General features: G+C 35.4%; 1 protein-coding gene across 1 annotated transcript in view; it reads right to left on the bottom strand.

Moving 5' to 3' along the window:
* Positions 1-1015: 1015 nt before the first annotated feature.
* The window catches only part of npffr1l2 (neuropeptide FF receptor 1 like 2), a 32683-nt gene continuing 17774 nt past the window's right edge, over positions 1016-15924 (bottom strand). The window contains exons 2-4 of the mRNA XM_051109670.1: positions 12502-12878; positions 4076-4175; positions 1016-2633 (exon numbers count right to left, since the gene is read on the bottom strand). Coding sequence (XP_050965627.1) covers positions 1631-2633; positions 4076-4175; positions 12502-12878 — 1480 coding nt within the window. The 3' untranslated portion in view covers positions 1016-1630. The remainder of the gene's footprint in view (positions 2634-4075; positions 4176-12501; positions 12879-15924) is intronic.

Raw genomic sequence — 15924 nt, 5'->3', positions numbered from 1 at the left:
TCTTTAAGACTAAAATTCTCTTTGTATCATTCCAGTTCAAAACCCAATCCAACTTCCTGTGGGGCTTGGCCAATTAATTTTAAACTCATGAACCGAAGGTAATCTCATTCTTAAACTACTTCTCAGTCATTGCATCCCTGTGTATAAGATTGTCAGGTTCGGTGTTCTGACGATTAATTCAACTGAAAAATGCTACCTTCCAGCATGATATTAATGTGACGTAAGGCGTTATTAACGTGTGCACCTTACAGTATTTAAAAATACAGTGTTGGTAGCATAATCTGATAGGTAGCATTATTTGTTAAAACATCCCGGCTTGCTCAAGTGTTTTGTCTTTGTTGGACTAAACTTGTCTTCGGTGATGTGAACTAACAGCTGTTGTGTGTGAGAAAATTCTTGTGCAAATCCCAAGAACACAGTTAGATGTAATGGCTATTCATTTACACATTTTAGATAGATAATGGAATGAAGTGATTGCTTTCATTCTCTTTACAGTCCATTTACAGTACATTCATCTTGCTATTACAGCATTAAGTATAGAATTAGACATCGATACACACTAAAGCAAAGCCAAGTCTTACATAAGCCACTTGGCGCAGACCAATTAGGACACATGATGAACACTAAAATATAAACATTTGAGTCATAATCACAGATTGTGCTCGTACCTCGCATCTTCGCCGCACTGCTGTTCTGTTTGCTCCACAGCATCTGTCCCCTTTGGTTTTTACCATGAATGTTTCACTAGGTTGGTTTTCACACCAGTGCTCATTTACATACAGTGGACAAATACAAATACAATATACACAATACAAATGCACATTTCAGGCCAACATTTGTGCAAACTGCGCTTGAGACAAAATAAACACAGCCCATTTGGTGAGCGCAGCTTGTTGCCTGATTTGAGAAAAACTGTTTGGCTTATGTCATTTCACAGACTCCGATTAAAATATTAAAAATGTTTAATACAAGATTAAAATGTTTAAAATGGAGTCCTTCACCAATTAGCCCACAGATTGTCCTGTTGAATGTTTAGGCTACAAGCATGGTTAAATGTGTTACATTTTTGGTGTGAATTCTCTGAAAAAAAGCTACAAAAGCTGTCACTGGGGTGGTTTTCAAAAGGAGTGATTTGTACCATTTTGGTACTAGTGTGTGCACTTTAGGTACTAATATGTACCTATAAGGTATTATTATGCACCATTCAAGCATGAATAGGGTAAAACGGTTTTACCTTTTGAAAAGGTACCACCCCACTGACAGCTTTTGTACTTTTTATCAAATTAAAGTCAAAACGTTGGATGCAGATGATACCAGTGGCCATATACAGTAGAATCTATGTAAACAAATGATTCACTATACGGTATTTCTTTATATATGACTTCAGCCTCTTTTAACGTCGCTCGTTGCACTTTGCGGGAAACAAAAATAGGGAATTTTTTATCCTTGTAGAAAAAGTAAGTCATTTAGACTTTAATAGGGAAATTATGTTCCAGTGTTTTCACAAAAGAGATTAGGACTTTAGGACTGACTTGATCTAATCGTCAGCTGATTAATCTAACGCAAGTAAAAGATCTGTGGAGTCTTAATGGCCCACAACCTGAGTCAGTTAATGGCATGAATGATCTATCTATTGATCCCAGGCTTGATTTTTACCCACCCTGATGGGACTTATTTTCTCTAGTTCCTCCATCTGAAACATTTTTTGGTTTGTGACCCCTTTTATCACAGATCCCGCACTGGATCCTGTGTCATTCGAGCAGACCGAGTTGTTACACAGCCGGCCAGTTCTCCTGTGCTCCAGCTCCAGACACGACCTGGAGTTCTTCATATCGCCGTCGGTGTACACCCGGTTCCTTGTGGCGAAATTCAAAGGATTGGTGTTCACCACAGGATCCCTCACGTCTCCTCTAGGTTTCCGTCGCATGCTCCTCGCCCTCATTCCGTCGCAGCAGCACGAATGCGTTCTGCACACGGCCTGAAAGCCCCTCTTGAAGTTCTCATTGTAATACCCGTAGATAATAGGGTTGACGCTCGAGTTTGAGAATGCCAACCAGTGAGCGAACGGGAACACGTAGCCGCTTAGCAATTCCAGCTCGTCTTCATTCAGACCTCCGTAGTCTGTAAGGAGCATCAGGGTCCACAGAGGCAGCCAGGAGAGTGTGAATAACAAGGCCACGACACTCAACATCTTAATCACTTTGATCTTCTTTTGAGAAATGAGGGGCCGACCTTCCTGTTGGGCTCCAGGGGCCGGAGGCGAGGCGTGCGAGTTTCCGCTTTCATTCTGATCGTTCCCAGAGATCACAGAGGTGGTGTAGAGTTTGATCCCGATTCGTCCATACATGAGTGTGATCAGGGTGAGAGGAATGAGGTAAATGTGTGCGAACAGGACGGTGGTGTAGACTTTTCTCATCTGTGGGCTGGCCCAGTTCTCAAAGCATGAGAACAGTGGGTATGTGTGGTTGTAGTCTTCATTGTGGACCATGTAATGATGCTCCACTCTCTCCACGGTTAACGTTACAGCCGACGGACACATAATCACCACTGCGAGTACCCAGATCATCACTATGGTCACCTTGGCAACCAGCAGGGTGAGTTTGGGTTGGAACGGGTACACAATGCAACGAAACCTGGAAGAGATTGGAACAGAGCTCTTCACAGCTGAAAAAAATCTGTATATACCAGTGTGAGTTGATCCTCTGCCTATTTCTGTAATTATTTTCTTTCTCTTACATTTCTTTCTTTGTTTCACTTCCCCTTTTATTATTCACTCATTTTGTCATAAAAACATAATTTTTATGTCTTTATCTAAACCTATATTCTGAACAGACCAGAGAAGTGGTACAAGACGCTTTCTCAAAAAGGATTTGATGTTGTATATAATGAAGCACTTACTGGGTGAATCTCACAATATCTAGGTCACATTTCAGCTCAAAATCAAATAAAGAAAAAAAAAGAATTATACTTTAAATAAAGAAAAGTGAGGCTTCTTTTAGGACCATTAATATTCTTTTTGCATTGTTATATTATTATATGGAAATTAACCACATTAGCCCCCAAACTGACATTATTTTAACGCATTTATTTCATTATTTATTTTAAATTTTCAATTAAATTTTTTTTTTTTTTACTTTGAATGTAGGGTTTTTTTTTAAGACAAGAAACTGACATTAATGCATCATGTTTTTTTTGTTTTTTTTATTCTCAAAAATTTCTCAATAAAGCATTGTGGACAATGCATTCAAGTAATGTCAGTTTGGGGGCTAATGTGGTTATCTATCTATCTATTTATCTATCTATGAGCAGCAAAGTCTTAAATTTTTATAATTAGAAATATATTTAAATATATTTTTTATCTAGATAGATAGATAGATAGATAGATAGATAGATAACCACATTAGCCCCCAAACTGACATTACGTTAATGCATTGTTTATATATATATATATATATATATATTTTTTTTTTTAATTCTTAATAATTCTCATTACAAAAAAAAAGAAATTGTACTTTGAATAAAGAAAAGTAAGGCATTTTTAAGACCATAAAGATTTGTTTTGCATTGTTTTATTATTACTGTGGCAATTAACCACATTACTTTAATGCATCGTTTTTTTAATTTCGTTTTTTTTTTTTTTATATTCTCAATAATTTTCAATAAGTAAATAAATACATTTAAAAAATTTGATTGTTATATATAATGCATGTCTTTTTGCATCTTTTTAAAATTCTCATTAGATTGTATATATATATATATATATATATTTATTGTAAAAAAATTATAGAGGATTTCTGAAGGATCATGTGACACTGAAGACTGGAGTAATGATGCTAAAAATTCAGCTTTGCATCACAGAAATAAATTACATTTTAAAATATTTTTAAATAATAAAATATATGTTTTCTATATAAAACAGGAAATGAAATGTACCTAATTGATATGAAAATAAAGTCATAATACAAAAAAGTCTTAATACAAAAAAGGAGAAATTCTTTTTTATATTTCTTTCTTTTGAATTTGAAATATTCTTGACAAGTTTTGTGAGATTCAACCTTGTGATGACACCACTGACCTGTCCACTGCGATGGCCACCAGGGTGAACACAGAGGCAGACACGGACATGCCCTGCACCAGACCACTCATCTTACAGACTGTGTTTGTGAACGGCCAACCTTGGAGGAAAAGAAAAAATATGAAATGACTGACAAGGTATATTGTGCTACACAAAACCCCCTCACACACACACACACACACACACACACACATCTTTTAGGCGAGAAATTGCTGAACGCAGAGAGACAGAGTGAAAGATTCTTCTCGTTTTATCAGCAGGAGGTCTGAGCTTACTGCTGCAACTGTAATATAGGAGGAGTTAAAAAAGATTCTCCTCAATCTTTTCCATGTACACAAGATGCTTGCAAAAGTTCAGCTTAAAATGCAGGGATTTTTAAGGTTTTTTTAACTTCACAACAGGGTCTCCCTCAATCCCGGTCCAAGGACTAAAGGTTCAGTTGCCCCCCTTTTTTGTTGACCTTGCTTCACAATACTGAATTTCTGCTCACAATAATAGATCTGTTCTCTTATATTGCTAATGGCTCAGTGGGCAATGACTCACTTATAATGGTAATGACTCAAGTCATTCAGCATATTTATACTCTGTGAAATGCTTTTTAATAATACTGTGGCATAGAAGAATTAATATTGCAATGCTGTTGGCTAAGGACATAATCAGGTTGCATTGATAGATCTGGCTTTGTTTCTTTCCAGTACATTTTAAGCCTAGCAATGAAAGGCAGTTATCTAAGGTGAGAAACACAAAGTGGAAAAATGTAAATAAATGTTCCCAGAGCTATACAATCACTGACGCATATTCTTATACAGACCAGATGAATAGGAGTAAACAAACACTTTGGCACTATTCAGATGATTTTTTTTTTTTTTTTCACCCAAGAATGATGTCTGTAAAGATAATTTGCATGATTTTTATCAGGACAGCAGTTATATTAACAGTATATAATCAATGACGCAAATTCCTATACTGGTAAGATGGAGCAGGAATAAACACTTTTAGGTCTGTTTATGTTTTTGAAAGATTGCTTACCAAGGCTTTATTTATTTGATGAAAAATACAGCAAAAACAGTAATATTGTGAGATATTATTACAAATAAACTTTTTCAGTGTATTTTAAAATGTAATTTACTTGAAAACAGCTGTGCTGTGGAAACTGATTTTTAAAAAAATATTTTTTTAGGAATCTTTTATGAATAGAAGGTTCAAACGAACAGCATTTACAGTTGAGGTCAAAAGTTTACACACACCTTGGTGAATCTGCAAAATGTTAATTATTTTACCGAAATAAGAGGGATCATACAAAATACATGTTTGGTTTTTTTAAGTACTAACCTGAATAAGATATTTCACATAAAAGACGTTTACATTAACTCCACAAGAAGAAATAATAGTTGAATTTATAAAAATGAAAGTTTACATGCGCTTAATTCTTAATACTGTGTTGTTACCTGTATGATCTACAGCTGTGTTTTTTTGTTTGGTGTTTAGTTTAGTTGTTCACAGGTCCCTTGTTTGTCCTAAACAATTAAACTGCCTGCTGTCCTTAAAAAAAATCCTTCAGGTCCCACTACTTCTTTGGTTTTTCAGCATTTTTGTCTATTTGAACCCTTTCCAACAATGACAGTATGATTTTGAGATCCAACTTTTCACACTGAGGACAACTGAGGGACTCATATGCAACTATTACAGAATGATCAAACACTCATTGATGCTCCAGAAGGAAAAACCATGCATTAAGAGCCGGGGATGTAAACTTTTGATCAAAATAAAGATGTGTACATTTTTCTTATTTTGACTAAATATCTTTTTTATTTAATTTTAGTACTGCCCTTCAGAAGCTACAGAAGATACTTACATGTTTCCCAGAAGACAAAATAAGTTAAATTTACCCTGATCTTCAAATTCAAAACATTTTCACCCCCCGGCCCTAAGCGCATTGTGTTTCCTTCTGCATCAGTCAGTGTTTGGACTATCTGTAATAGCTACATATGAGTCCCTCAGTTGTTGGAAAGGGTTCATATACACAAATACACAAAGAATTTGTGGGACCTGAAGGATTTTTTCTGAAGAACGGCGGGCAGTTTAACTGTTAAGGACAAACAAGGGACTCGTGAACAACTATCACTAAACAACAACAACAAAAAAGAACAGCTATGGATCATTCAGGTAACAACACAGTATTTTGAATCAAGCGTATGTACACTTTTGAATGGGGTCATTTTTATAAAGTCAACTATTATTTTCTCTTGTGTACTTTATGGAAACGTCTTTTACATGAAATATCTTATTCAGGTCAGTACTAAATAAAAAATAACATGCATTTTGTATGATCCTCTTATTTTGGTAAAATAATTAACATTTTGCAGATTCTGCAAGGTGTATGTAAACTTTTTGACCTCAACTGTATCATACTTGAAATGAAACATTCTTAATGTTTGCTTGAGGTTTGTGAAAGTTAAACCAGCATAATTTTTTCAGTTCCACTTCGTTGTACAGTATGTGCACTTACAAGTACGTACAGTGTACTTACCTAAGAAAACACTGGTAATATAAGGTAACTACAAGGCTTAGAGGTAGGTTTAGGGTTAGTACCTAGTAATTACACAGTTATTGTAATTACTATAAGTTCATGGTATATACAGGTGGACATGGATGGTAAAATAAAACACTACGCTATTTTATTCGTTGATGAACATAAAGTTCAAAAGAATAGCATTAATTTTACATAGATTGTAACAATGTAATAGTCTTTACTATCACTTTTGTTCAATTCCTTCCTTCCTTCTCTTTTTTTTTTTTTCACCAAAATCTGCATCCATAATGCAGATTTTGGAAAGTCAGGCTGGCTGGTCCTGGACTGGACAGAGGAAAAGAAAGAGAGAGGCCAGTGACCAATGAGCTCTTCTGTCTTGTGGTCTCTCTGTGGAGTGCCAATAGCCCACGGCTATTAAGTGCTTATGTTCTCACGGGAGGCCATTCAAGAGAAAAGAAGGATGCAATCATCAGTCCAGAATAAACAACTGTGCCCATCTTCCACTACACAATAGGTATGCACAACGTTTTCAACCAGAAATTATAATTCATTGATAAGTACCTTGTAAATTACATGCAATGCAATGTAAGTCGCTTTAAATAAAAGCACCTGCCAAATGCATAAATGTAAATGTAGCTAGAAAAAGAACTTCGGAGTAGTGAAAGCGTCCTTTTATCTTTGAGTACCTAAACTAACTGAAGCTATAATAATGCGGTTTCACAATATGCAGGGCAGTAATTGCGTGCTATAGGAGATTTTTGTATATTTGCTGCTTTGGGGAAATGTTAGAGCAAAAAGAAAATGTTATTTTTCTATCTAATGTAGGAAGTGACCATCTCAAAGCCATCAGAGATGTATCTAATTGGACATGTATTTTCAATCTGAGTTTAATTCATTTTACTTTCTGATTTGGACAGACAGAATGGTCTACTGAATCGGAAATATTCTAGAAGGGACTTAATAAATTTGGATATTATAAACAATGTGTCAGCATGAGGGAGAATGTATTATTTGCCTTCAGAGCACAGCAGGCAAACAAAAAAACAGCTCTTTCAGAGCAAAAACGACATGACACAGAGTATGGAGACATCAATACTAAATATGTTCAGCAGTAGTTTCATCAGAAAAAATGTGAGTGCAGTTTAACAAAAACATTTTATGTAAACTAAATGGGTTGTTATAAAAAGACAGATAAAGGGAGACTAACTTAACTCCACACTAAGCAAATGTATGTTTTTTTTAGTCCTAAGTGCAATTTTCTGAGTCACTGCACTAGAAGAGATTTAACGGGCAAAATGTACTGTCTACAAACACCAGCACACAACAGAAATGTTGAAGACTACATCACCACTACCTGCTTTGTTCAAAAATTGTATATGCTTATAAAGAGGGGAGAAAGGGAGAAAATAAACCACTGGGGAGTGACCAGGGTACAGTAGCTGGCCATCAGTGCATTTTTTGTTTTGAATGTTGGTGTGCTGATGTCTCCATCAGGCTTACTTAATCAGCTTGTTGAACAGCATCTCCAGCTAAAGGTCATGTATACGGTATTATGTGCAAGATGGTTTTGTGGTAATTGCATTTTCCCTGTTTATTTACAGTTGGCAAGATGCATGAAAATCCCCCCCAGACCGCTAAAAGGAAACACTGCACAATTTTAAAAAAAGACTAGATGTTTTCCTGGCTGCTGCATTAAACTGAATAATCAGAGGTGATTTTATTCACTCAGTTCACCTGCATGAAGTTTTATGTGGTCCAAGAAAACACTGAAAATGTACTACTCACTTTTGCTGGTTTGCCTCAGCTCTACAAGTCTAAACAAAAAAGATGAGTTTTACTTATGGTTAACCTATTAGCAAGACCTTTTATTTTATTAGAATTATTAGAAAAAAAAAAAAAAAACAATATAAATTATTTTTGGTTTTATTCATATTTACTATAATGACCTACAAAAAAGAGATTTACTTCATTAAAATTTGCTAATGCAACACAATTTTTCAACATTTTTTTTTACATTTTCATTTCACTGCATTCAGTAAAATTAAATTTGTAAAACTGCAGTTAACCTAATCCATTTGTGTTGGGATTACATTAATTATTTTTGTTGCTGGGCAGCGGTTCTTCCAAGCTGGCATCTTCCAAGCCAGTTTTATTAGTATTATTTTACTTTTATTTTAGTATTCATTATTTTTTTAGTTATTTTTATTTTAATATTTTCAGTTTGTCTTTAATAAGGTTGAAGTTTTAGTCATTTTATTAAGGGCTTTTGTCAGTTTTATTTGTTTTCCTATAGTCTAATTTATTCTTACTTCAGTTTTTTAATGTAAGTGTAAAGGAAATTTTAAAATTAATCATTTTAATCAATAAATCATAACTAACATTCCCTTTCTTGCAGGTTTAACATTTCACATTCATTCACAGTCTTGACATTTGTATGCTTTTAGAGAACAAAATGTTTCACATTTGTAATAATGATGCATATGGATTATTAATAAATTATTAATAACCATAGGAGGTCATGGTTTAAGAAACAAGCTGAGGTCATCAAAAACCAGACTTCCTGTAACAGAGGGGGGTTTCTAACATGCCATATAAATGAACCAATCTTATTAAATTATGCCCCTTTTTACTTTATGTAATATAAGTCTCAGGTGTCCCAGAGATCATTTATTATATCTTTTTGAAAATGCCCATTTTGAGTAGAAGCAAAAGCATGCTGTTCTCGTACATGTCTCTTTAAATGCAAATGAGCTGCTGCTCCCCCGCCCCCTTTTGCAGAATAGAACTTTGCCTTTACAGCTCGTACCTCAGATACTCTGCCAAAAAGCATCTGTTTGGTTTTGATTATGTCTGTCGCACTGAGATCATACGTTTTAAACTATATTAGTTTCAACTTCTGATAGAGATATTTCTAAGCGCACACAGCCGAAGCACACGCACAGAAAGCGTGTGAATGTGAGCGTGAAACTAAGTTCTCTTCTGTGTCTTACTGCGCTTAAACTGTCAAATACACACAAGATTATATTAAAAACACACAGGAGTTACAAAACAGTCAGTTATGTCTGTGAAGGTAAACAGTAGGGATGGGACGATAAATCGTTGCCACGCGAATCGAGAAATGATTCAGCATCGATTCGAGATTTTCCGAACATATCGCGATTCTTTCTCAAATCGATTCTGAGTTAGTTTTGAACAGCAGATGGCACTGCTTGCTTTAGACACAGCCGTGCTCTGCTTGTTGCAAAATCCTTACACGCACTTGAACCTAAAATAATCATTTATACAATTTGATAAGGTTAAAGCGAATTACAAGGGTGTTTACAGTGGGCTGTGTTTACAATAATCTCGCGTCATAAAAGCATTCTGAGCCGAGGTGAAATTACATGACTCAGCCGAACGCACAAGTTCTCTTCAGCACTCTTCTTCATGAGCATTTGAGTGTGCGGATAAATACTAGATTAGAGTGCCATCTGCTCTTAAAATCTAAGCGCAGAATCAATTCCAAAGAGAATGGCGATGCATTCGGAAGATCTCAGAATCGATCCACGAATCGATGTATTGTCCCAACCCTAGTAAACAGCTGGCAAAGAAATTGCATGTTTATATTAGATCTGTGTGGCAGCAGCGTAATATACAGTACATAAATCGTTGAACGTTTGCCATGGCGTTAGAAGCGGTACACCGTTGTCACCTGCAAAAACAAAATGATGGCGCCGTGGGTGGAAACGTGCAGATTAAGGGGTGGTAATATTCTAATAAGATTCCCTACATTTTTACATTTTAAATTTTTTTTATTTAACTATCAAGGCCAGGCAGAAAATGCACTGGTCAACACAGACAATTCTGTTTTTGCAAAAGTGCTAGCAGTATGTTTTTGTCATCATTGTGTGACAAAGTTAATCCTGGTGCTCAGAATGAGAAAGAAACACGCTGTGCCGAAAGCTGAAAGAGCGGTTTCTGTTCTGACCCGAATACGGTATTTGATTAGGGCCTTTTGTTCTATAGAGCCAAGGTCCAATAGCAAAAGCAAACATAAGAATTGACATATGAGCTGCAGCCAGCGAATGTCAGAATAGGTCAATGCTGCATGAGTATTAGCACCAGTGTTGGGGCTAGTTACTCAAAAAAGTAATATATTACATATTACATATTACTCTCAAAAATAGTAATGCCTTACTTTACTTTATTACTCCCTGGAGAAAGTAACTAGTTATATTACTAGTTATATTACTAGTTACATTTTTTTTCTTAATTACTCTATAATTGCCTGAGATGCATCAGATGGAGGGAGAAGATACAAAGGAGGAGTGTTCTTTAGGGTCTTTATTACGCCAACAACTGGATATGTTTTTGGTCGATCGGATCACAAGTGGACAATGGAGACACAGTCGTTTACATCTGGCGTTTTAATCCATCTCTTCTGTCCACTTTCGACCACTTCTGACCACATTCCTGCATTTACATACATTACAAACTCAACTGACAGGCGTCTCTCCTGTATGACTTCATGTGATTCTCTTCAGACATTAGAACTGTACATGAATTATGAGCTTCTAGAACGTTTGACCTCCTAACTGAAGATCTTTTTTTTACAAATATAAACAAAAACAGTATAAATAAAAATAGTCTAAACAAAAGAATAGCTGTATTAAGTGCAAACAATAGTGCAGCCATAATCAAAGTAGGCTAGGCTACTCTCTCAATGTTCAAAGTGCAAATAGAGACCAATTTTTTAAGCCTGATACAGAGCTATAGACAACTACACAACCTATTATAGGATACATACAAATAACAACATATATATGTTATGTAGCCTAATTTGCGCGCACTGTGGAACCGCTCTCTAAAAGCGCGTATTAAAATTGCTTTTGAAGGCGTGTGCGCGTTTAACTTTCGGTTTCGTTTTAAGGATCGTGCGAATTCTCAGCGGCGCTGCGCGTGCTTTCTACAATACGAGACATTAATTTAACAAACGAATTTGAAAGTGAGGGGGACACAAACGGGATTTTGAAAAGTGGATGTGGTCAAAAGTGGACAAGCTGAAAACGTTTTACACCCCTATTTACACCTGTACTTAGCATTGTCCACTTGTGATCAGATCGACGCATCAGAAAACGCATGTTAATACCAGGTGAAACAGGGCCTCTAATTCTTGCACAGTACCTCTCTCTGGTCAGTGTCAGTAATCTCAAATCCAAATCCAAAAAAAAAAAAAAAGCAGGTGTTCTCAAGTCCAAACTTATTTAATATAATCGCAACATTTTGCCGTCATATAATCGCACAGGCTGACATTGCGATTGCGATACGATTAATTGTGCAGCGCTACTGGGAACCTTCCTCTGAAAAAGAGCTTGCCGTTGTTGACGCTTCCATTTTTCCCCATCTGTCTTTGCGGGTGCCGCTCTGCTGCCGGCTGCCGGGTGTCGACCATTCGGTGATGGTAAATGATACCTCGTGCCAAACCCAGACCAATCACTGTTCCATTCACGCCCCCACCCCTTCCCTTCTGTTCTCTGTGTTGTGTGCCTTGTGTGTGATGAAGGTGCTACTGGCAAATGTAACGCAAGTAACTAGCTCGGGAAAACTGTAATAATATTACCATTTTCAGACGAGTAATGCCTTACACTACTAGTTACTGAAAAAAGTAATATTATTACAGTAACGCGTTACTTTGTAACGCGTTACACCCAACACTGATTAGCACTAGACTTAGAACTGTGTGATTGATGTACAAGCCTCGGTAGTGCAGTGGATAAGAGCAACTGGTCTCAGGTTCACCATGGTAATAAGTGAGACCTGCTCTGTGCAGAGATGCTCTAGCTAAAGATGTGGTCAAGGCAAAAGACAGGATTATGATGTTTTTTTCTCTCTCTCATTCATTTTTTTTTGTTACCTGTAATAAGGTTGTCCACCAGGGTTGTCGGGATACAGAAAACCCCCACCAGAAGGTCACTCACGGCCAGGTTGAGGATGAAGAGGTTCGTGACTGTTCTCATCCGCCGGTTCTCCAGCACAATCAGACACACCAAGCCATTTCCCACCATGCACAGCAGGAAAATGAACAGGTAGGCCATGGTCAGGGCAGTAGCCACAGGTAGAGAGTGCTGGTAGTAAGGATAGTAGGTGATACTGGTGTGGTTGGTGACGTTACTGTTGTTTGAGTAATCATTCTTGAGGCTGCTGTTCAAATAGAGTGAAGAAATCTCCTGCGACGCCTCCATTTCTGCTGGCTCGTCTGCCATGCTGTCCTGGGTCCCTCTTGCTATGCACCTGATGGTGAACACAGAATCACACACACACCACAGTAAAGCCAATTCAAATCAATATTGTCAAAATAGAGACAAGAGATGACTTTTCAGTGTAAAATGCATTCGTGCAAAGAATTTGGGCACCAGAGTGCATCGGGCTAATGGGAATGTGCAGTCAATTTCAACAGGATGCATCAAGAGACATTCCGCATTTTTTGTGATTTTATGCATAGTGAGTGAGAAACAATTTATGCTGTTGTGAAACTGTATATACTTTACGGACGAAAATTGCTTTAGAAATGCAATGAACAAATGAACAACTATATTTGCATTTCCAGAAGAAATCTGCAGAGCTTGCAAGGCAGATAAAAAGTGTTTTAAGATAAAATATTTATATTAAAAAAGCTTTATTTAATAATCTTTAAAAATATAAACATACAATTAATAATATAATTGTATCCATCACTCTATTCTCAAAACTCCTCTTCTGTAAGACGAATATAAATATTTTTATAAAAGTTTATATTTCTTGGAATTGGTAATTTATTAAATGCATAATCTTGCACATTTTGTAGTGGTTTACAAAAAAAAAAAAAAAGCCAATAGTGAGAAAAAGACAGTTTGCAGTATATGTTTAGGTTTTAATAAGTTATTCAATGTGGAGGGTTGGTTTAGGTTTTGGTTTCAACAACACATCTTGTTGAAGAAAATCAGGAATTGAAATTCATGTAGATGATTTCACATTGCAGAAAGTTTTGCTTTTTTTTTTTTAAATATATCCAATAAAATAAAATACTTTAACAAAAAATATTATTAATAATCTTTAATGGTACAAATATACATATAATAATATAATTTCACATTAAAAAAAAATATATCCAATAAGATAAAATATTTAAATTAAAAATATTATTAATAATAGAATTATACATTTAATAATATAATTACATCCATTCATGAATTCACCAAACCACTTGTCCTCTGTAGTGGCGTGGGAATATAAATATAATTTTTTTTATTTTATTTTTTATAAAAGTTTATTATCCATAGCTTGGCAAATTGTTTGTAATGCTTAAATTTTGAATGTTAGAATGGTTTATGCTTAGAAATACCAGTGGGGAAAGAAAAAAATTGCAGTGCAAGTGTAAGCTTAGGTTTTAAAAGGGTGGTTTAGATTTAGGTTTTGGTTCTATAACACGTCTTGTTTTAGATCAGAAGCAAATAGACGACAAATTCCAATTCTGTATGTATATTGTATTCAGTATACAATGTCATTGCTTTCAGTGATGGAATACTGAACATTCTATGCAAGTTAACAGGTGATTTTTATTTTTAATCTTAAAACTTTTACCACACCTAAGGCTGAAATTATTAAAGGGGACATCTGATGCCCATTTTCCACAAGTTGGTATGATTCTTTAGGGTCTTCATAAAATGTCTGCAAAATACTTTTCTCAATGGTCGTGTAAAACAACACCCTTTTTACCTTGTCACAAATCTTTGTTCACAGCAACCCGTTTTGGTGCATGTCTCTTTAAATGATAATGAGCTACTGCTCACTCCACCCCTCTCTATTGTTTTTTGTGTATTCGGTGGTGCGTTACCATCAAAAACAAAACCAATCAGCGTCCTCAGTGGCTCTGATATCAGGAGAAAATTAATACTATTTCGTTCACTTTTACATCCAACTACAAAACACCTGCATTGCTTATGACACATTGCTACAGCTGCTTGAACGCAGAGAAAATGGCAGACAGCGTATAACTGGCTGAGGGCGGAAAATATGTTAATATGGGACAGTCTGTCAGTGGTTGTGAGCGGGGCTTGATAATTGAAGTTTTTGGATAAAAAAAAGAGTGAATGCATTTTTTTTTTCCATTGTAGGGTGGTTGTGTCTAATATGACGGTGTTTTAGTGTCACGTTAAAAAATAAAAAATAAATAAAAAATTACAAGATTAGTTTTAATATTGATTATTTTTTAGATTTTAAAAATAAAGTCGAAATTACAAGAATAAAGTCGAAATGTTTTGAAAATAAAGTCAAATTTTTTTGAGAATAAAGTCAAAATGTTTTGAGAATTAAATCGTAAAAAAAATGAAAGTAAAATGCAAACATTGTGTTTTTCAAGCTCTTGAATGTGGCGTGACAGATTGCTGTATTCATGTGAATCAATTCATTAAATTATACTGTTTTCTTTGTGAAAATTCCACCACCTGCTCTGCAAAAACGTCTGTGGCATCCAATCTTTCATTCCTCACATGTATTTAAATAAAAACAACAATAAAACGTTCTAAAAATTGAAGTGGACTCCAACTCATGGACATTATTATGTTATGTTGTTGTCTTTTCTTAAGTGACTATTTACAAGCAGTTTTATTCACGGTATAATACAGTATAATACAATATTTAATGTCTACTATTTATTATTTGTAGCACGCCAGCCACCCAGTAATCGCAATTGCAGTAATTTTGTGCCTTGTTGCTTTTAATATAACACAGCTTAGCTTTCAAATTCTGTAAATTTTATCACAAATTACAAATTTAAATAAATATAAATGTTTTTCCTCCTTATTCTGAGTTTATAGCAAGATATAAAAGTGAAGGAACATCAAAATGCATGAAAATATGAAAATAGTATAGCCTAATTTAATGAAATGAATGTCTCATTATTGTAATCAATAAGTTGATTGATTCGCATGCTGCTTAAACTGAAGCAAATACATCTGTCACGCCCCATTAAAGGAGAAGTTAACTTCCAGAACAAAAATGTACAGATAACTTACTCACCCCCCCTTGTCATCCAAGATGTTCATGTCTTTCTCTCTTCAGTCGATAAGAAATTATGTTTCTTGAGGAAAAACATTCAGCAATTATCTCCATGTAATGGACATCAATGGTGCCCCCAAGTTTGAACTTCCAAAATGTAGTTTAAATGCAGCTTCAAATGGCTCTAAATGATCCCAGCCGAGGAAGAATGGTCTTAGCTAGCAAAATGATCTGACATTTTCAAAACAAATTGACAATTTATATACTTTTTAACTTCAAATGCTCGTCCAGTCTAAGTCTG

The sequence above is a fragment of the Labeo rohita genome, chromosome 5, assembly GCF_022985175.1.
Source record: "Labeo rohita strain BAU-BD-2019 chromosome 5, IGBB_LRoh.1.0, whole genome shotgun sequence".
Taxonomy (NCBI): Eukaryota; Metazoa; Chordata; class Actinopteri; order Cypriniformes; family Cyprinidae; genus Labeo; species Labeo rohita.
Note: the sequence above shows the minus strand (reverse complement) of the source record. Positions and strands in the feature narration are given on the sequence as shown.